General features: G+C 40.0%; 2 protein-coding genes across 3 annotated transcripts in view; one reads left to right on the top strand and one right to left on the bottom strand.

The window, feature by feature from the left end:
- Positions 1–10,793, top strand: part of dpep1 (dipeptidase 1) — a 31,799-nt gene extending 21,006 nt beyond the window's left edge. The window contains exons 8-10 of the mRNA XM_069899530.1: positions 488–563; positions 6,398–6,533; positions 10,609–10,793. Of these exons, the coding sequence (XP_069755631.1) occupies positions 488–563; positions 6,398–6,533; positions 10,609–10,776 (380 nt within the window). The 3' untranslated portion in view covers positions 10,777–10,793. The remainder of the gene's footprint in view (positions 1–487; positions 564–6,397; positions 6,534–10,608) is intronic.
- Positions 10,794–15,812: 5,019 nt separating this feature from the next.
- On the bottom strand, positions 15,813–21,621 carry nip7 (NIP7 nucleolar pre-rRNA processing protein). Of its 2 annotated transcripts, none has more exons than XM_069901873.1 (5): positions 21,513–21,621; positions 20,493–20,579; positions 18,513–18,651; positions 18,163–18,303; positions 15,813–16,726 (listed from the first exon to the last, which is right to left on the bottom strand). In XM_069901873.1, exons 1-5 carry the CDS (start codon positions 21,566–21,568, stop codon positions 16,607–16,609), a joined length of 543 nt encoding a protein of 180 aa, XP_069757974.1. In that variant the 5' UTR covers positions 21,569–21,621; the 3' UTR covers positions 15,813–16,606. The 2 variants fall into 2 exon arrangements, with proteins under 2 accessions (XP_069757974.1, XP_069757975.1); XM_069901874.1 differs by having other exon boundaries at positions 20,498–20,579; positions 21,513–21,602.
- Positions 21,622–21,812: the final 191 nt, after the last annotated feature.

Genomic DNA, 21,812 nt, shown 5'->3' with positions numbered 1-21,812 from the left:
ACTGCTAGGGCTATTTTAACAAATTCTTTTTGATATTTATTTAATTTCAATTTCAATTCTGTGTCAAAAATATTTGGATCTTGAGGAAAGTTAACAATTGGACCCTATTGTGTTCACTCATCAGATAGGGAAGGGGAATTTTTTGTGGGACATAAGTAATGCTTAACCATTCCTAAAGTACATCTGATGACATATCATCCAATAAAACAATAAAGCAATAGATATACATATTTGAAAGAGGTGGTAAATGATATGCAATGCTGATATACCTCACTACAGTTCATTATCTCTAGATAATCTCCTGCGATCATCATTCTGCTTAACTCTATAAATGTAATGTAACATTTTAAAACCAACCCAACTGATGGAGTCCAAATTCCCCTCCACAGTGTAAGGAAATTAACTCTTAACTACATTAAATTTTGCAAGCCTGTGCAATGAAACTTCAACATTAGTTTGAAATTATGTTTTTCATTTCATTCTGTAGATCATTTTGACTACATTAAAAAAGTTGCTGGTTTCCAGGCTGTAGGATTTGGTGGAGATTATGATGGCGTTTCCAGGTAATGTTCCATAACTACCTTTCATTTGTGTTATCCTATAATTCATTTGCATTAACTAAGAAGGGAGTATTCTATTGTGGTTTGTACCTTTGGAGAAGTGATGCAGTCTTGCATTTAGGCTTCTTGAAAATAAATATGGTCTTTTCCAAGAAGGTTGTATATGAAACACAGCACATTTAAAGATGGCACAGTTAGCGAAGCTGTTAGTGCAACGCTGTTTACAGTGCCAGCGATTGGGACCAGGGTTCAAACCCTGCGCTGTCTGTTAGGAGTTTGTACGTTCTCCCCAGGTTTCCTTTGGGTGCTCCAGTTTCCTCCAACTGTTCAAAGCATACTGGGGTTGTTGGCCAATTGGGTGTAATTGGGAGGCATGGGCTGATGGGCAGAAAGGGCCTGTTATTGTGCTGTGTGCCTACATTTTAAAAAAAACGTTGAGAGGTAAACTTTGCTATTCCATTTGAAAATAGTGCAATGTCTTAATTTATTTATAAAATTATACATTTTGAAAATTATGCTAGATACTGTAAGAATTGGCATAGAATACAGCCATTCTCAATCCTTTTTTTTGGCTATGGCCCCCTTAGGTCTCGACTCTAAGTTTATGGGTTGCCTTCCCTTTATAGCAGTCATGTTTTGGTTTCTTCCATACTTCTACTGACTACTGTACATAAAAAAAACATTTTATGATTTTGGTCCTTTCCTCCTTTAAATATGCTGTGGCCCCCATTGAGAATGGTTGCTAGAAAACTTTCAAAAAAACATTCTTGCCCTCTATGCATTTCTATTTCTAAGAATTTATTTAAGTTTAGTCTATTCTCCAAAACTCATGATGTTCAGTTTCTTCTTTTCACATCATGTTGTAGTGTTCATGGCTCTTTTCCTTATTTTACTCAGAATAGTTTTCAAAAAATTGGTGTTACATAGGTACCAGAAATTGAATGGTTTTTAAGTAATACTTCTTTGTCTCATTAACCCATGCCTATTCACCTTGATATGAGAATCATCAATGGTTGAACAGTAAATATGTAGGTATATTTGGACTGCAGTGATCTTCTACACCAATCACAATCATTCAGCACACTTACCACCCATTCCTACACTGAATGTTGTCAAGGTTCCAACCTTTAAAGAACATTCTTCCCTATTGGAAGGGTTGTATGCTACTGTGCAATTTCAGATGGGTGTAGAATGGTACTGCAAGGAGGGCAGGTGCTCCCACATCCCCTTCTTGATTTCAGACATGGAGTATCCTCCATGCCCGATGTGCCAAACATGCATTCAGAGCAGAGGTAACAACAGTAATGTTTTACAGGGGCGTCCTGCCCATAACCGGAAGCAGGTTGCTAAGAATTTCTATGGCCTTACAGGAAATATCAAGGTATTCCATAGCATTTATTTGTACCTCACACAAGTACAATTGGCCACAACATTCACACCTCAACCAACGTACACAGACATTGATCCTACTTTGGTCGCCTTTGCTTTCTTACCTCTCTCACTGGCTTCACCATCTTAACCCAGATTCACATGCATAGAAGCGCACACATGCACAAACAGCCATTAACAAAACAACTAAGATAACTATGGCTAAAATTACACTTAATTCATTTCTAAAATAGATTTAGTATGACACATTCATCTAGCACCTAAATTACCAGCCCTGTTATTGATATAAAAAGGCTTCTTTTACTTTTATTCTTCTTTCTCCTCATCTTCTTTTGCTTCCCTTTCTCTGACTGTAAATTACAAGTGCTAACGGTGGCATTTTGTTTGCCTTACTGGCAGACTGAAGGCAATTTTGTGTAATATTACATTTCTGTTTTATGACATGATAGTAAACAATATCTGATTGATATCAGGTCAGATTAAACAAGCATATATCATATGGAGAGTCATCTGGCATGCTGTACGAGATCAAAGGGACAGGCAAGCATGTCATTTCCCTGGAGGACAGATTGCACATCAATTCCCCACCAATAGATAGGGAATTGATCCCTATGGCAGGGAACCATGTTCAGAAAGACTGATGCAGATGGATATTGAAATTCCTGGTACATGTTCCATTCTGCCTGATGGATGCAAGCAGTTAAGGATTGTGGGAATCTGACTCCAATCACTTATATAACCATAAAATAATTACAGAAACAGGCCAGTTCAGCCCTTCAAGTCCATGCAAACATCTTCTCTCGTCTAGTCCCAATGACCCGCACCTACCCCATAACCTTCCATACCCCTCTCATCCATATATCTATCCAACTTTTCTGTAAATATTAAAATCGAGCCAGCATCTACCACTTTGGCCAGAAGCTCATTCCACACTCCCACCACCCTCTGAGAGAAGAATTTCCCCCTCATATTTCCCCTATACTTTTTCCCCCTCAATCTCAATCCATGTGGGTTTGTTTGAATCTCCCCCACTCTCAGTGGAAAAAGCCTATCCATATTTACCCTATCTGTCCCCCTCATAATTTTAAATACTTTTATCAAATCACCCCTCAAACCTCTACGTTCCATGGTGTAAAGTGCTACCCTGTTTAACCTTTCCCTGTAAATCAAACTCTGAAACCCAGGCAACATTCTTGTAAATCTCCTCTGCTCTCTCTCCATTTTGTTTTTTTTTAAATATTTAAAATTCATAAATCATTGTTATTTAAACAATTGTAAATATTTTTAACCACTTTTATGCTTTGTACAAACCGGGTATTTAGTGATCCAGCTGGGGAAAGGTGGAATACACATCTTTCTTCTACGCCATCTTGCCACACCACCCATTCTTTTACTTTTAATGTACCTATAGAAACCCTTTGCATTTATTTTTACCTTGCCTGGCAAAGCAGCCTCATATCTCCTTTTAGCCTTTCTAATTTTCTGAAGATTTTTTTTTACATTCCTTGTATTCCTCAAGCACCTCATCTCTTCTCTGCTGTCTCTACCTATTGTCCACACCCCTCTTCCTCCAACCCAAATTCCCAATATCCCTTGAAAACCAAGGCTCCCTATATTTCCTACCCTTTCCTTTAATCCTCACAGGGACATGTCGACTCTCTACATTCATAATTTCCCCTTTGAATATCCTGCATCTTTCCCAGTAAATAAATTATCCCAATCAACACCTTTTAAATCCTTTCGCATCTCCTCGAAATTAGCCTTGTTCAATCAAGAATCTCAACCTTAGATCCAACCCTATCCTTCTCCATAATTAACCTAAAACTAATAATATTATGATCACGAGACCCAAACTATTCCCCAACACAAACCTCTGTTACCTGACCTATCTCATTCCCTAATAGGAGATCCAATACAGCCCCCTCTCTAGACAGTTCTATTGATTAGAAAACTTTCCTGAACACATTTGACAAACTCCAACCCATTCAGCCCTTTTACAGTATGGGTGTCCCAGTCAATTGTGTGGAAAGTTAAAAATCTCCTTGTTTATCTCCTTACAAATTTGCTCCTCTAATTTCCTCTGTCCATTAGGGGGTCTATAATACACCCCCAATAGTGTTTTCATGTCTTTCACTTTCTTCATTTCCACCCAAATTGCCTCACTGGATGAGCCCTCCAATCTATCCAGCCATAGCACTGCTGTAATATTTTCTCAAACAAACAAACAAACAAGCAATGCAATTCCACCACCTTTTATTCCTCCCCCCCCAGTTCTATCACACCTAAAGCAATGGAATCCTGGAATATTTAGCTGCCAGTCAAGCCCCTCCTGCAACCAAGTTTCACTGATGGGTACGATATCATATTTCCATGTGTCTATCCATACTCAGAGTTCAACCACCTTACTTACTGTGCTCCTTGCAATGAAATATATACACTTGAGAGAATGTCTCGCCCATTCACTCCTTTGATTGCCATCTACTTTTACTACCCCCTCTCCTTCATTAATTTTAACAATCTCATTCCTCTCTCCCTTCAAATCTAGTTATCCAACCCTAATTCCGCACTCTCATTCTGATTTCCCACTCCCCCAGCCAAACTAATTTAAACCCTCTAGGAAACCTGCCTGCCATGATATTGGTCGCTCTCCATTTCAGGTGCAGCCTGCCCTTTCTGTAGAGATCAGACCTTCTCCAGGTCTTCATGAGGAATTGGGAGTATATGCTTTCTGATTTGGAATTGGTGGACAGCCCCCAGGTGCTGGCAGCAGGTTGAAATCATTACCAAAAGGGGCAAGGTTCCTTTACAGTCGTGTACATAAATACACAAAATCTATTTTTGTTTGGCCATTAAGGTACACAAAGAGGTGCCACTGGACCAGCAATGTGGCCTAAAAGAGTCCCTTCAGAGACATTGAGTGTCAGTGGATCCTGCCACCTACTACAATGCCACTGCCTCGTGTGCCCGTACCCACTATAGCCACATAACTTCACATCCATTCCAGCAGAGATCCCAAGTTCCAGCCCCTGGTTCCGAATGCCTGCTATGTCAGTGCACAGGACTTGTTTGGGAGCCCTGCCCGCTGTTGTTTTCCCCATGAGTCCTGGTTCCAACAAGTCAGTTTTGCAGATGACATCCAAACCACCTTTATACTTTGATGAAATCTCTGTCGATTCTGATCAGAACACTGCCTGATATTACCTGGAACGGAGGAGAGCCAAAAATATGCACCATACTGGTGCCATAAGGAAGCATCCTGCAGCCACGCATGATTGATTGTTTTGTCATGGGACAGCTATGCAGCCTGGGTCACAGCAGGTATGCAGTCTCTTGTGCATTTTCTGTCTTCCCTTGGAAACTTCTTCCACTACTGGTGCACAAGCAATACCCAAACATCTGCCCCACTCACTGCCTGTTGTGAAGTCACTACCTAGGCTGTGACTTCTCACACTGACATGCTGCTGTTACCAGTCAGCTTCTCCTACCCACACCTGCTTATGGACATCAATCGTGGCTCTCTCCAGTTCCTCACCTGAACCTTTGGAATTGTCCACCAAAGAGGGTTGTGGAGGCTCCTTTGCTGATGTGTTTGAGGCAAAGCTTCAGAGATTTTATTGATAACATTGGTGTTCAGTGATATGGTGAGGGTGCAGGAAAGTGGGAATGGGTAAAAGACCTATCATGAATGTGAAGACCGAACAATCTGCCATTTGTGTCCTTGTTGTTCAAAGAGATCCCTGATATAATAAAGTTGGTATTAAATCCTATTTTCTTTGCAACCCTTAGGTGGTCAAGAATGTTCTGACACTAAAGAAAAGGCGGACGGTTGTCAGGTTCAGCTGTTAGCAAGCTTGTTTCTGCTTTTATTGTAGATAAGTGATTACAGCAGTTAAAGGGAAGAGTGTTGGGAGGGGGTGGAGTGGTAGGGGTCAGATGACCTCACCATTGATCTTGGCAGTTGAACTCCAAAGGTAGTTGGTGTGCCTTTTTCACACATTACCTCACTGACAGCAGTGAGATTGGTTTCTACAGTGCACCCAGAGAGGTCAGCCATTTGCTTCGTCTTTCCAAGATCCTCCTGTTCTGCACTTCCTCATTCTGCATTAGCTCAGGCAAGGTCCAACCTTCTGTCCTAGTGAAGAGTTTCAGGAAGCAGTCCTCTCTGCAGGTGTTCCTGGAGTAGTGTAGGGTACAGAATTATCTCTTGAGGGCTCTGAAGTTATTGCCATCTGGACCACTTGTAATTTCATGGGAAGCTCTGGAGATGAGGTATGTAAGTAAAACTTACATACCTCAGGAGATACAGTTTTGATGGGCTGAGTGGAGTCCTGTGCTGTTACAGTTCCTCTCATTCTATTAATGTTAGAGTGTAGATAGTTGGTAAATAAGTATTTGGATCATTTCCCCATCAAACACTTGAGTTATACTTTACATTTTTCCCTTTATAGAGTTCCTGCAGGTTTGGACGATGTGTCCTTCTATCCCAATTTAGTAGCTGAACTACTGCGGAGAAATTGGACTGATGCAGAAGTAAAAGCAGCCCTTGGAGAAAACTTTATACGAGTCTTTCAGCAAATTGAGCAGGTAAGGAAGGGTCAACTGCTAAAGCAATCACCTGTACCTTTTTCTGAACATTCACCTTCACCTATAGCTCAGGCCCACTTCCAGATGAAACCAGGGGTGTCAATTTGTAAAGTTCACAGTTGATTTATCATTCTGGAGCCGCTACCATAAGTTGAGGCTGGGTGTTAAATCTCACCTGAAAATCTATCAAAAATATCTTCTCAGCTATTTTACACTGAAAATAGTTCAAAGAACCAGAACAGAAACTGACACATTCTGTGTTCACACTGTAAGAACACGAAATGCTGTAGAAACTCAGCAGGTTAAACAGTGTCCTTTATGTAGCAAAGGTTAAAATACTTAACTGATGTTTCAGGCTTGAGCCCTTCATCAAGGTATGAGAAGATCCCAGAATACATTTTGCACTTAGATCTGGGTTTTGCTGGCAACGGCAGCGTTTAGAGTCCGATTCAGCAGACAGGATGGTGGGTAAATCTAGAAGTAGGTGGTCACAGGCTAAGCATTTGCAATAAGCTATTTAGGACTGGGGAATTTCTTCACCTATCGAGTGGTGAACTTGTGGAGTTCTTGAACACAGAAGACAGTTGAGACCATATTATTAATTTTGTTCGAGGAGGAAGATGGTTCTAAATATTGAAGAGAAAGGGAAAACAAATGAGAAAGAGAATACCAGTCATGGTGAAGCAGGTTCAAAAGATCAAATGGACGCTCCTATATTTCTGTAACAGGGAAGGGGAAGAGTTCACAGATGCTGAGAAGGGGGTCAAAGTTCATAGAGGTTGGGGAGAAGCTGGGGGTGGATGGGTTAGGGGGTGTGGGAGGACTTTCATGGGTAGCTTGGACCACACATCACGGGAGAATTGATAGCAAGGAGGGGTCAGGGTACACAGATGACGGGTAGTATGAGTGTAGCGACTTCCTTCCATTTAGTTTGTATAGTTGCTTGGAGGCTAATTTAGGTGCTTGTCTGTGATGTGTTTCTTGCATAAATCAGTAATTAAGTCTATTTGAATTTTCTCAAACAATCTTTAATATTAAACACAAAAGGGTCCTTTCTAAACACCCTTATGATGTTCTATTTAGCAAGTAATTCGTAATTTACCGTTGTGTAGTGAAGCTATTTAGGACTGGGGAATTTCTTCACCTATCGAGTGGTGAACTTGTGGAGTTCTTGAACACAGAAGACAGTTGAGACCATATTATTAATTTTGTTCGAGGAGGATGGTTCTAAATATTGAAGAGAAAGGGAAAACCTTTGAAGAAGACCGCAGAGCCCACCTCACTGACAAAAGGCAAAGGAGGAAAAACCCAACACCCAACCCCAACCAACCAATTTTCCCCTGCAGCCACTACAACCGTGTCTGCCTGTCCCGCATCGGACTTGTCAGCCACAAACGAGCCTGCAGCTGACGTGGACTTTTTACCCCCTCCATAAATCTTCGTCCGCGAAGCCAAGCCAAAGAAGAAAAGTGAAGCAGTAGTGAAATGATCAATAGAAATTGTCAACCCCTAACTCACCCTCCTCCCGGATTCCAATAGCAGTTGTGCGCTAGTGAACCTCATTTTAAGCATGTGCATAACTCCTGCACATCTTCCTTTGTGTGGTGTGCTCGCCCCAGCTCTAACCACTGGGCTGAGTGCACAAGCATCACCACGCTCCATATCGCAGCCATTCACTGCCAGGCCTGAGCCAAATGCACATGCATAGACCCAGTCCATGGCACATGCACACTGGCGGACATGCTGGCCCCAGCTGAAGCCACAGCCGCTGAGTTAACACCACGCTCCAGCTCTGTAAGCAGTGCCAGCCCTCGCGCATGCTTCATATGGGAAGAGGCCTATTGTCCTCGGGACATTGCCGGCACCCGCAGCCAAAACAGCAGGTAAGTAATGAGCCTATGGCTCTTAGAGTGAGGTTCACTTATCACTGGTCAGTTCAGTGATGGAGGGGTCAGGGTTCACAGATGACAGGGGGATTGATGTTTACTAATGGAGGGGTCAGGGGTCACAAATCCTATGGACAGGTTAGGTATACTGACATTCAGAGGAATTTATTAAATAGATTACGTACCCAAAGAATGAGACCTCTGCAGGATGGTGGAGAGAGTGTGTGTGGCTGCAGGATGGCAGGGAGTGGGGTTGGAAGAGTGATGGGGGGCATTGGAGGGGGGGGGGTGCTAGGCTAGTATTTATTTGGAAGAAGAGAGCTGTCTTGGTCACTCCAGCAATGAAACTCTTCAACTATTGCAGAAACAGGCCTCAATATTAGATTGGTAGAATTTCTCTCCTTGCTCAGCTGCTTCAGTGTGCTGGGCATCAGAAGATATTAGGCTGTAATTGTCCCTATAGAAAAGCCCCATCATTGCACGGCTCCATTCAGGTGTTTGAAAATTAACAAAAAATTGACAAGTGACTGTAAGCAAAAAGTATTGCAGATGGTACCCTCTGCTGCCGTGGCGTTGAGTTGATGTTTACAGGCATAATGAGGTGCCAGTCAAGCAGACTACTTCATCCAAAAACATCACTTGGAGAAAGTCACTGTGGACCAGTTATAATTGGAAAGTTGTTAACATATGAGAACTTGGGTCCCTCAAATAACACAATGAAGTCAAAGCCAAGGAAATTAGAATAATGGAAATGTACGATATTAGCCTACAAATAAAGTTCAAAGCAATATTTTTCTTCATCATAACTTCAAAAGACGAGAAGGCCCCTTGGGGTATTCAATAAAATTATGGCTTATCTGATCTTGGCATTCATTTCAGTTTACTATAATGCTTTTGATCGTTGGCGTTTGTCATCTTTGAGCATATACAAAAATTTCAGCCTCCACAGTTTTTTACAGCGAAGGCAGCACAGGAATTGGGGGGCACGACTGGTGGGGAGTTGATGGGAATGTGATGAGAATGAGAGGGTAGGATCAAGTGTAAATAGATGCTTGATGGTCAGCACAGACCTGCATCCATTTTCTCTCTCTCTCGGAATGCCAAAGATATATGACAAACTGAGAAGAAATTCCTCCTCATTTTTTAAATTCTAAAATGTTATTGTATTGGAAGCAGTTCAGAGGTTGTAAGGTTAAAATGACTTAAAATTATTTGTATACTTGTGCTGCCAGTCTGTGGCAGCCAGCAGTTTGTTTTGCATTCCTTTGAGTATTTTCTGTGGTTGCAATCTGTGATACCAAGTAACATATTCATTAACATAAGATACGTAAAGTAACATATTAAGTATCTATTCTTTGGCTTGGCTTCGCGGACGAAGATTTATGGAGGGGGTAAAAAGTCCACGTCAGCTGCAGGCTCGTTTGTGGCTGACCAGTCCGATGCGGGACAGGCAGACACGATTGCAGCGGTTGCAAGGGAAAATTGGTTGGTTGGGGTTGGGTGTTGGGTTTTTCCTCCTTTGCCTTTTGTCAGTGAGGTGGGCTCTGCGGTCTTCTTCAAAGGAGGCTGCTGCCCGCCAAACTGTGAGGCGCCAAGATGCACGGTTTGAGGCGTTATCAGCCCACTGGCGGTGGTCAATGTGGCAGGCACCAAGAGATTTCTTTAGGCAGTCCTTGTATCTTTTCTTTGGTGCACCTCTGTCACGGTGGCCAGTGGAGAGCTCGCCATATAATACGATCTTGGGAAGGCGATGGTCCTCCATTCTGGAGACGTGACCCATCCAGCGCAGCTGGATGGTATCTATTAAACATCATTTTAATTGTATATCAAAGTTGATAAGTAATAAACCTTGGAAAACTGTCTTCAACTTGCCATGGATCTTTTTCGTTGAACATAAAACAAGGACATTTCAGATTCTCCAGATGACTATCCATGAAGATAGTCGCTACAGAGATGTTTCATTCTCGTGTTTGAGGATGAAAGTGCCATTGTCCAAAGAACGGTTGAACAGTTGATCCAATGCTCATACTGTTAAAATGCTATGAACAAATATATAAAAATGGAATTCATTAGAAACCACACTTTCAGAAATTCAACATTAGTATTTTGGAGTTAAACTTTTAACCAAGTTCTATGTGCTAATAGATTGGAGGAATTTAAATGAATATTTATTTCCGTTCTTTCTCTAGGTCAAGTCAAATTCTCCTGGAGATGATGAACCCATTCCATATGATCAGGTTCAGAATCAATGTAGAACTGGCTATGGTTATGGGGATCAAATTAATAATGGAAATCCATTGGTTTTGATGCCTGCTGTTGTCGCAACAGTTTACCTAGGCTACCATTTATTGATGTAAGAGCCGAGCAAATTAAAAGAAGCCACAGCCTCTGAATGTAACACTGATTTAGAAAAAAAACTTCTATAAAAGTAAAAATGTAAAAGTAGAATTTCTACAGGGTTTCTTCTGATCTTGGAACAAACAAGCAGAAATCCTCTGGATCCTTTTCCAAGAATTCCAAGGTGTTACATTAATGCACATACAATAGGCTCATTTTTGTCCATGATTATCTAATACGCTATGTTATCCTACACCCAATCTTGCAGTTTTCCATTCTTGGAAGCCATGATGTTATAACCAAATTGTCAATACTCTAAATCAACATACTGAAATAACATTGAGATATTTTCTTTAATTAAAATACAAGCATATTTTGTACAATCAGAACCCATCATCACCACATTATATACAATTCATTGCACTGGTATTATGTTTTGAGTTGCATATATACAGGTATCCATTGACAAGTTAGGTTCTATATGTTGCTTTGAACAAGATAATTTCATGACAGAAACGTGAAAACATTAAAACATATAAAAACCTTGACTCAGTTTTGAATATGGAAGAATAAACACCATCGCCTAAATAAAGCCCACCTTCAAAAATTTAAAAAGAATGGAGGTTTAGTCCTACCAAACTTTAGTTTCTATCACTGGGGAATCAACATAAAAAATCTTACATTTTGGTCATATTATATTAACCATGAAGATTGTCCAATGTGGGTCTCTTTGGAATCTAATTCTGTTACAAATTTTCTATTTCTCTTCTCACTTCCCTTATCTTTAAATAAATTTGGTAGTTAAACATTCTTTGAGGATCTGGATACAGCTTAGAAAACATTTTGGACAATTGAAATTTTCTCTTTCTAGGCCTATTTTTCTAATTATTGCTTTAAACCTGTGATTGATGTAGCTTTTAAAGAATGGTATAGATTTGGTCAGTGGTTCTCAACCTTTTTCTTTCCATTCACATATTCCCCATGCCATCAGTGCTCTGTGATGAGTAAGGTGGTATGTGGTGAAAAGAAAAATTTTGAAAACCATTGTTTTAATTGTACCTAATTGGCTTGTTATGTGCACGGTTTCGTAACTCCAAAGGAAATGGGCCAATGACAATTTTTCTCAAGCAAAATATTTCTGTAACAATTGGGTCTAGAGCAGTGATTCTCAACCTACCCTTCCCACTGATGTACCACCTTAAGCAATCCCTTAATAAACACAGAGCATTGATGGCATAGGGATTATTACTTAAAGTGGTATGTGAATGGAAAGAAAAAAGTTGAGAACCACTGGATTAGGCATTAAATGTTTTAAAGATCTATTTATTGAAACGAGTCTCTCTACTTTTGAACAACTGTCAATTATTTACCAAACTCAGTTTTTGGTTATTCACACATTAGAGTTTTTTTTTGCAATCTCAATAACATACATTTCCTAAGAGTTTTGCTAAGAATTTAATAAATGTAATTTTTAATTTGCAATCTTTGTACAATGGTCAATCTGATCTATTCCCAGAAATTAGCTGACTGGGTGGGGCATGTTGGATGGCATGGGAAAAGTGGGGAGAAAGGCCTGTTTCCATACTCTCCAATAATCAGTACAATCTATTTTTAAAATATTGCCTCTTTGTCCTGAGTTTCTTTAATCTGGGAGAGTTCTTATCATCATTGTCGACTCTAATAATCAAACACATTGAATATGCTTAATTAGATTTTATTTTTACAATAAAATATTACTATAATTTGTTTGATTAAGAATATAGGGTACTGTGGATGTCTTATATGTTTTTTAATGTAGAATTTCAATTAAAAAAATTGAAAAAGAACATACAAACAGACCATTTAACACAACCATTCCATGTTACTATCCTTTCACTCACCTTTCCCCCAACTGGCAATATGCTGAATTAACCTTAATTAGATGGCATTTGGAGGAGTGAACGGTTTCCATCCTTGTATTTTTAAAAATGATATTGACAAATGTGGAAAAAATATCCACGACTGAGTGTAAGAGAGGGAAGAGAGGCCAGGCTCCGACTGAGTGTAAGAGAGGGAAGAGAGGCCAGGCTCCGACTGAGTGTAAGAGAGGCCAGGCTCCTGTTTCTAGAGAAAGCTGGGCACGGACCAGAGATCTTTAAGGTAATGAATTGATTTGCTGATGCAGAGGTGGAGACTGTGGACTGGGTGGGAGATATGGAGGTCATGGTGGTCTGCAGGAGGTGGTTAGAAGTACACTTAGAGCATCATTTCAATGTTAAACCATTTCAGCGGTGAACCCTCAAAGGAAACCTCCTGCAATTGTGCTGCTTCCTGGTGACATTCTCCAACTCTGCAGTTGCAGCTAATTTATTTCCTCTGATGTTATCATTAAAGGAGTGGATAATGAGCCAGGAATTTCCTGGCTCCACCAAGCTGCCTGCATTTGCTGGATTTCTACTTAACACCAGCATTCAAGGTACACATTTGCAGAGCAATCTGGCTGTAAATAGCAGGCACACTTGTACCATGTGCGCTGTAGGTTGCAGCTGCAGGACTTGCAGGCTGCTAAAGTTGTTCCCCGATATCAAGAAACAGTTAAATACCATGAAAACTAATCACAAATTTAAAAATAAAACACAAGTTGACTAGAAAACAAACAATACAAATTAACGAGGGTTGCCATGAGCAAAATATAAAAGTCTGCAGCGACTAGAAATCTGAAATAAAATCCAAAAATGTTGAACATACTCAACAACAAATGTCTCTGCAGGGTTTTTCTTCTGAAGAAATATAATTGAATGAACACACTTAGATCTTTCTCCACTAATGCTGCTGACCAGATGAGTAAACCTTTCAATTTTTATTTCAATGTCAGAGCAGATAGATTTTGTGGCATGCTGCTCTCCTCCAGGACTACAGCAAATTACTATCCCTATAAGGTATTACCACCGTTTCAGAGTCCTAAGCTTCCTGACCGTTACCATGGGAAACCCTGACAGTAGCATACAGAATTGTTCACATCTCAATTTTTTTTACCAATTTAGTCTGATCCTGGCTATGGTGCTACAAAGTAAATGGTGTACAGAAGCCGTCTGGGGCCTTCATGTGGTAGAAAACTATATTTTAAGAACCGTTTACAATATTTGATTATAGTATTTGACAAATATAGTAAGAATTGTTAATCAAAAATGTGCAGTTACTCTTGTCACTTCACTCAAGTTATTCTTGTGGAGTGCCGTGAATTTCCTTTCCCATGTTATTTTCAGTATTGTGCTTTTCATTACCACATCTACTTCACTATCACTTGAATCTTCTTCAGAGTTGCTTCCCATTGTTCTGGGATTGATTCCCTATCAAGTTTCTGTTTTTGCTAAATCAATTTTGGGTCATTACTGTTTTCCCAATTTAGAACCTTTTTTTATTGACTTTGTCCTTTTCCATAACGACACCATGCCTGAATTATGACCACTACATTAAAAAAATGTTCTGCTATTAATAGTTCCATTCTTAAAGCTGAATCTAAATTGCAACACTTATTGCTAGGCTTACTGTCTGAAGGCATTTTTTTGGGTATGTATTTTCAGAATTCTATGGCCTCTATACTGCCTGTACGCTGTAATTTTAGGGTGGTTGAAATCTTACACCATTCCTGCACATGTGTTGCTCCAGATCTGGTTTCCAACTTAGATTTTTGGAGGTTGATAGTACACTCTCCATAGTGATTACCCATTTACTGTTCTTTAGTTGAACCCACAGATTTCATTTGAACCTTCTATCATTATCTTTCTCATAGGTATAATTATTTAGACAATATTGCAATAATTTTTTAATGAGATTTGAGATTGATTCTTGGATGCAGGTTGTTAATGTCTGACATCATGACCCCTGCAGCTTTTGCTCTATGAACTTTCTCCTCCTTCCCAATGCAGCTGAGCCTATGCAGGGAAGTTTCTGAAGTTACAGACATAGTTACACGATGACATCCTGATGCAGGAGTCCAGGATTTCTCTGCGCTGCAGAACATTCTTGGAGGTGGTGTTGAACAGCAAGAATTGCTGTATCAAGTTGACAATATGTGCTTCAGCCTCCATCTGGCCCACAGGAGCCTCTTCTCCCATCAGCATCCCGTACTGAATTCTGGTTGGAGTGCAAAACACCCTGAATGCCCTTTTTATTGCCTGCAGACATTTCAGAACCCCTCTCCCTGCACCCTCTTGAACTACAGGATGATGAAAGACCAGAGTATAATCCATACAAGCAGCATCATGTATCAACCACATCACATTTTTGTTCAGCTTCAATCCTCAAGCATGAGGTCTGGGTTATGCATGAAATAGTATATTTTAATAATAAAGTTCACACTACAATTTTTAGTTTTCAGCACTGCTTCCTCTTTGAGAGAATTTCATCATGTGTACATTCAAAATCAGAGCAGCACCTTCAACAATGGAGAGATTCAAACTGTACTCTATTTGACAGGCTGATGGAGATGTTAATTGGATCCCCACATCTCTCTGAAGTTATCACCTAATGGCATTGGCAAAATTGTTTAGAAACTGTAAATCTATGTCTGGAGCTTCATCGCATCAAATAACTCAAAGATGTGCTGGTATTAGCTACTGAAAATTAGAAAATAATTATTGGGAATTCATGGGTCAATGAAAACATGGGATTGCTGTTTGGAGAAGGTGTGGACCCAAATGCCACTTCTGTGCCATTATGGATAATTGCAAGGCGATTCGCTTATGCATTCCAATACCGGATACTGAGATTTAACAAGTGACTAGTGATAACTGCATTATAGATATTGCACTCAGTCATTACGATGTTCAGTTCCATCAGAATGTTACATCGTAATTACTTATTTCATCAAAGTTATTTAGCTGCTGCTTTGGTTATGAGTAAATATTTCCCAGGTCTCTGCTAATTTTGAAAGCAGGACCAACCATGCAGTGTACTTGAGAAAGAAGACATCTCATTTCAAGGTGTGAAACATCGCAGCCGAATGACAAGCTGAAAAACATTTCGAAGATGACAGAAGATTGGAACATGAGTTACAGGTACAATACAGTCCCTATTTTGATATTAGAAATCCTGCCTTTATTTTAATCAAGGCAGTAAAATCATTTACAAAATGTTTTGTTTACAGGTTGCAGACATTAGTGACAGTGTATGCACATATTGCCCAACCTGAACTGTTCTTGAATCATGTCAAACCAGACAAGGACAGCAACGGGCAGGTAGTTTCACAATTACACCTTCGTTACAATGAGAAATTGTCACTGTGAATGAGAACATTTTCCATCCTGATGCTTTGTGAGGCTCATCAGAATTGGAAAGTGAAATCCAATTCACCTTCTAGATTGTATTTTCTCCAATCCATCAAGAACTATGTGCTCTGTATTCTTGTCAAAATATGCTAATAATGTTAGTCAATGTCATTAATCACAATATTATTTGAAATTAAAATCAATGAGGAGAAAAAACCCAAACCTTTTAATTACATATAATCAAACATACATCATTATTTTGGGTTTCCAATGCTTTTCAACCTCCCTGTAACAGATAACAAATGAGAATTCAAACCAAAGTTGTATTAAATGATAATTTGAAAACAAAAGGATCAGAATTTTATATTACTGAGCTGACATTCCAGCAATTTAAAACCAAACAAAAATGCTAAATTTAAAAAACTTGAATTACCAGTAATATTTGTGTGCCTGTTTACAAAGACCAACTTGGTATCTTTAAAAAAAATACATTTAATAGCCATATGCTTACAATTTGATTATGTTCAAATGAAAGTTTATGAATGCATTTTCTTCAGAGAACATCATCTTAGGTTGAGATTAAATGTCTTTTCTTAATGAATTATATCAAGGTATCCTCATGTCGAATATATTCGCCAATGTCAGCCTGATGAAACACAACAATTGCCATAGGGTCTACTTTCCGACATTCTTGAGTAGATTTTGCAGCAACTCCAAAACCCTTCAGAAATAAATCAAAAACATTTTAGATAATGCAAAACTGTAACATCAGTTTAATTTAGCAAGAAATTGAATCTTCTAATCCATGCTGAAAGAACCCTCTTCTTTCCTATTAATGTTTGACTGGTATTACCTTAAACATTATTGAACACAGATTTCCCTTTTCATACCCTCACTTCTTGTTCAAAATGGACATACTGGTAACAACATATTTTTCCTATTTAATATTAGATGCTTGAAAGAATCTCATTGGCTGTAAGTCAATTTGGGGCTATTGCAAGATTTTGGGGGGAAAAAAACCCAAAAGGCAGCAAAAATCTAAGACAAATTCTGGAGTTGTTCTTTTTTAATAAAATTTTTTTATAAATTAATAAATAAATAGACAGGAACTCAGACTATTACAACTCTAGATTGGTTTCTATCATTGATTGAAAGCCAAAACACAAAGGTTATCTGTAAATGCCAACAAAGTGAAACAGCATAATGCTGTGACTAGATAGTTGAAGATAAAGGGGATGAAGCTGTAAGGAAGTCAAGGATATATAAATCTCATGAAAAAAAAAGTGACTATATTAAGAAATAAAATCAGTAAAACACTTGGTTTAGTTGAACTGAACCCACAGATTTGCAGGGAATCTGGGGAAAAGATAGTAGAGGCATTACTATAAATGTATATTAATTTGTTATAAAACATCTGTATGATGATAGCTATCAGAGGTCAGCAGACATCTAACATAATGACTAACTTTAGGGAAAGATAATGTCAAGGGAATGCTAGATCATTCATCTTACTACTTTTGATAAGAAAAATTATGAAAATCTCTACCAAGGTGAAAATTATGAAAATCTCTACCAACAACATCTAGCAATAAAATATACAATTGAGAATCTTCAGTATGGATTTCAAAAGGGAACGTTGTTCACAATTTGCATGAACAATTTAGATTTCCAGAATCTATTTCTTAATTTGCCAATAACTTTTTGGGGAAGTCAACAGTTGGCACAGTGCAGGCTTGCAATAGATTACAGAAGCACAGAATGGGGCAATAATTGGGAATAACATTCAATGTGGATAAAATACAAGGTGACAAATTTTTGGAAAGAATAGAAATGTTACAACTGGGAGTACAAGCAAGAAGAGGGCTTTGAACATTTAATAAAATTGAATTGATTATACATGTGAAGGAAGGCTGAACAAACTTTTGAGCATTTCCCATTTTTTTTTGTTCTATTTCAGCATTCCAATAACTGTATTTTTCTGATTTTCAGTCTTAAAAATACTAGGTTTATAAGGTTTGAAATCAAAAGTGCTGCTGACAATCAATGGATCTGAATAAGTGAACATTCCTAATATTGTCCCCATGTTTCTTCATGGCCTTCCCTACAATTGAATGTTTCTAATTACACTTCAATCGTTAAGAGCCAACCCAGTCTTACCAATGGAACATCAGCCATGGAGTATACCACTACACCTTGGTATAGTCCTGTATTCTCAGTAATTCGACCCAAACCAGATTTCAATACATGGTTTCCATACAGAAAAGATTGTTCCGTTCCAGGTTTCACCCACACTTTGTACTGAAATTTAAAAAAAAAAGACCTGAATAATGACAAATATTGTTCTGCACCATACCACATAATAAACATCATTCAATTATCAAGAAACATGCATTTTCAATTAACCAACAATGTTGCATGATTTACTAAAGACATTGTCCTATACTAAAACAACAGCTGATCTGTACTCATCATGGGCAGTGATGCTCCAATCTGCTGCCAACACCTACCTTAGCATATGGAGCTAGATAGTCAAGTGCTGTAATATGAAGACGGAATTTTAAAGTTTTGGTGAATTTCCCAAAGCAGGTACCAAGTGAAACAAGTTTATCTCGCGAAATATTTGTTGCCAATTTCAGGATTTTCTCACTGCAATAGGAGAAAACAAAATATCAGATACATCTTAAATATGTATTTTCATACAATTGCCATTCCTTTTTCAAAAATAATTCTAAGTAAACTTTATTTTACAACTATTCATTCCGTTATGTTGAATTAAATAGAATTTCTTATTGTAACTCAATGGGTTTCTTTCATCGTATCATTATCCCCGTCTTCTACTCTGCTTCACCTAAATTTATAGAAACTGCCCACAGGAAGAAAATAATTTGGCCAAATGGATCCAGCCAAGCCCAAACAAAATGTAATTCATAGGCTCTTCATCTAATGTTCTACAGTTTAAAGAACTTTTAAATGTTTACCCAGATCTTTTGCTTTGAAAAGTGAGAGGCACCCAAGATCATTGAGGACCCCCTTCGACCCTGCACACAGCATCTTTCAGCAGTTCCCATCAGGAAAGTGATCAGAGCCAGCACCAACAAGCTGAGAAATAGCTTCTTCCTACAGGCAGTGAGACTGCTGAACGACCAAAGGAACTGCTCATACAATCCCTCCGAGACTCTCATATTCACAGAACAATATTTATTTATTTGTGTATGTGACTACTTGTCCTGCATGTGTATCGTTTGGATGTGTGTTATGTCTGGTTGTGTCTCCGCATGTTTATCACCGAGGAACAAAGAACACTGTTTCGTCAGGTTGTACTTGTGCAATCTGATGATTATAAACTTGACTTGATATTTTCAGACCTCAGGTTCCAGATTCCCATTTCTCTATTGTTGAGCCCAGAGGACCCCAAAACCCAGCAGCAATAGATATCCACCAAGACAAATGGTTACTTAAACAAAAGTTGCTTTTAATTATCTTTAAACATAAAAACAGGATCAAACTTAACTTATTGCTATATTATTATACTATAACCTAACTTGACCCCCCCCCCCCTCTAATTCTAAGTGCACGTGTATGTAATATGAATGTTAGTTCAGAAAAGTTCTTTGATTCAGTCCAGTCTCACTTCTCACTCCTCCAAGTTTGCTGGTTGCAGGCAATTCTTATACTGTGCAAAGAGTTTAACATTAAATGAATTTCACCAGGGTTTGGTGCTTGCTTGAAATGTAAATGGTTACCGCTCAGTAAGGTTCTTGTCGGTTTTCAGAGAGAGATTTGTTGTTCCTTGACACAAACTGATCCCTTTTAATCAGTGTCTTGCCAAAGAAACTAGCCCCATCAAGGTTTTCCAGATGATAAGCTCTTTCTTTCAGATCATCACAGAGTTCCTTTTTGTTTCCCTTATTCCAAGTGAAACATTAGACAGCCAGTCCTCTCTTCTTACATGAACCACAAAAAAAAAACCTGCCCCACTTTATCTCCCAAAATCATATCTATGCACAATATAAAACACAACATATTCTGGTATTCTGTCATATTATTTACAAAAAATCTGTTTCTTTATTTATATCAGTGGTCCACTATTTAACTTGTTTTGCATGCCTTACCAAAATATTACTTCAAGCTTCTCTGGATTAAATTATCTTTCATATTTCAAAACATTTGTGATCTTCTTTCCCTTTGTACATTGATTTTTGCCTTTCTATATTTCTGCACATAACCTCTTTACCTTGCTTATTTCTAATTAATTTCACCTCTATTTTTATACTTCTTTAGCTTTTGGGATTTATTGTGCCAGGTAACTCAAGGTACTAATGAGCCCAGACACTCATAGTTACAAAATGAAACAGTAATATTTTATAAACATCATAGTTAACTTTGAATTCAAAGAAAAAAATACATTTTCCAGCCTTAAGGACTTGGTATCGGTTACAAGTTGTCCTTTTATGCTCTAACATATAGGCCTAATACTATGCACTTACCTTACATAATAGACTCGACTGTTGTGCAAGCGGAAGCAGTAGGTTCCATCTGGTCGATCCACCAGCAACTTAATATTCTCTCCAATACTAGAAGAGCCAAAAATTCTAAAATTACCCCAGTTATATGAAAGTCCTATCCCAATCCCCTTGAACCCAGCCACTCCCAATCCCCTTGAACCCAGCCGCTCCCAATCCCCTTGAACCCACCCGCTCCCAATCCCCCTTGACCCCAGCCGCTCCCAATCCCCTTGAACCCAGCCGCTCCCAATCCCCTTGAACCCAGCCGCTCCCAATCCCCCTTGACCCCAGCCGCTCCCAATCTCCTTGACCCCAGCCGCTCCCAATCCCCCTTGACCCCAGCCGCTCCCAATCTCCTTGACCCCAGCCGCTCCCAATCCCCTTGACCCCAGCCGCTCCCAATCCCCTTGACCCCAGCCGCTCCCAATCCCCTTGACCCCAGCCGCTCCCAATCCCCCTTGACCCCAGCCGCTCCCAATCCCCCTTGACCCCAGCCGCTCCCAATCCCCCTTGACCCCAGCCGCTCCCAATCCCCCTTGACCCCAGCCGCTCCCAATCCCCCTTGACCCCAGCCGCTCCCAATCTCCTTGACCCCAGCCGCTCCCAATCTCCATGACCCCAGCCACTCCCAATCCCCCTTGACCCAGCCGCTCCCAACCCCCCTTGACCCCAGCCGCTCCCAATCTCCATGACCCCAGCCGCTCCCAATCCCCCTTGACCCCAGCCGCTCCCAATCTCCCTTGACCCCAGCCGCTCCCAATCTCCATGACCCCAGCCGCTCCCAATCCCCCTTGACCCCAGCCGCTCCCAATCTCCATGACCCCAGCCACTCCCAATCCCCCTTGACCCAGCCGCTCCCAACCCCCCTTGACCCCAGCCGCTCCCAATCTCCATGACCCCAGCCACTCCCAATCCCCCTTGACCCCAGCCGCTCCCAACCCCCCTTGACCCCAGCCCCCCATTTATCCCCTCCACGCCGCCTTGGACACAGATCACACTCACTATTTGGCGAGTTTCTCGAAGAAGAGCCGCGTTTCCTCGTCGGTCAATGGCCGCATCTCCAAGGAGCCGCGTGGGTCAACCGGAAGTTGGAGCAACGCGGGGAGGGTCCGCCCGTCACCTCCGAACGTCCGGACTCTGGGAAACACCTTCCTTTTAAAATGTGGCCCAACTTGAGCGAAATCCTTTATAATTTATATTCTCTGTAAAAATGATTGTCCCTCATTGCGGACGGAAAACGTCCGTAAAATTCAAAAAAGGAACCTGATGATTAGAAGGAACTGACTGGGCCAACGTCGGAAC

This window comes from Narcine bancroftii, chromosome 10 (assembly GCF_036971445.1).
Source record: "Narcine bancroftii isolate sNarBan1 chromosome 10, sNarBan1.hap1, whole genome shotgun sequence".
Lineage (NCBI taxonomy): Eukaryota > Metazoa > Chordata > Chondrichthyes > Torpediniformes > Narcinidae > Narcine > Narcine bancroftii.
This window is presented reverse-complemented; position numbering and strand designations above follow the sequence as displayed.

Bases quoted from the DNA above. Each gene is read 5' to 3' on its own strand.
- nip7 (XM_069901873.1), bottom strand. From the start codon at position 21,568: ATGCGGCCATTGACCGACGAGGAAACGCGGCTCTTCTTCGAGAAACTC. The intron at 20,580-21,512 runs GTGAGTGTGATC...TGGCTCTTCTAG, and splicing joins TTCGAGAAACTCGCCAAATA to TATTGGAGAGAATATTAAGT. The intron at 18,652-20,492 runs GTAAGTGCATAG...CTCCTATTGCAG, and splicing joins AGTCGAGTCTATTATGTAAG to TGAGAAAATCCTGAAATTGG.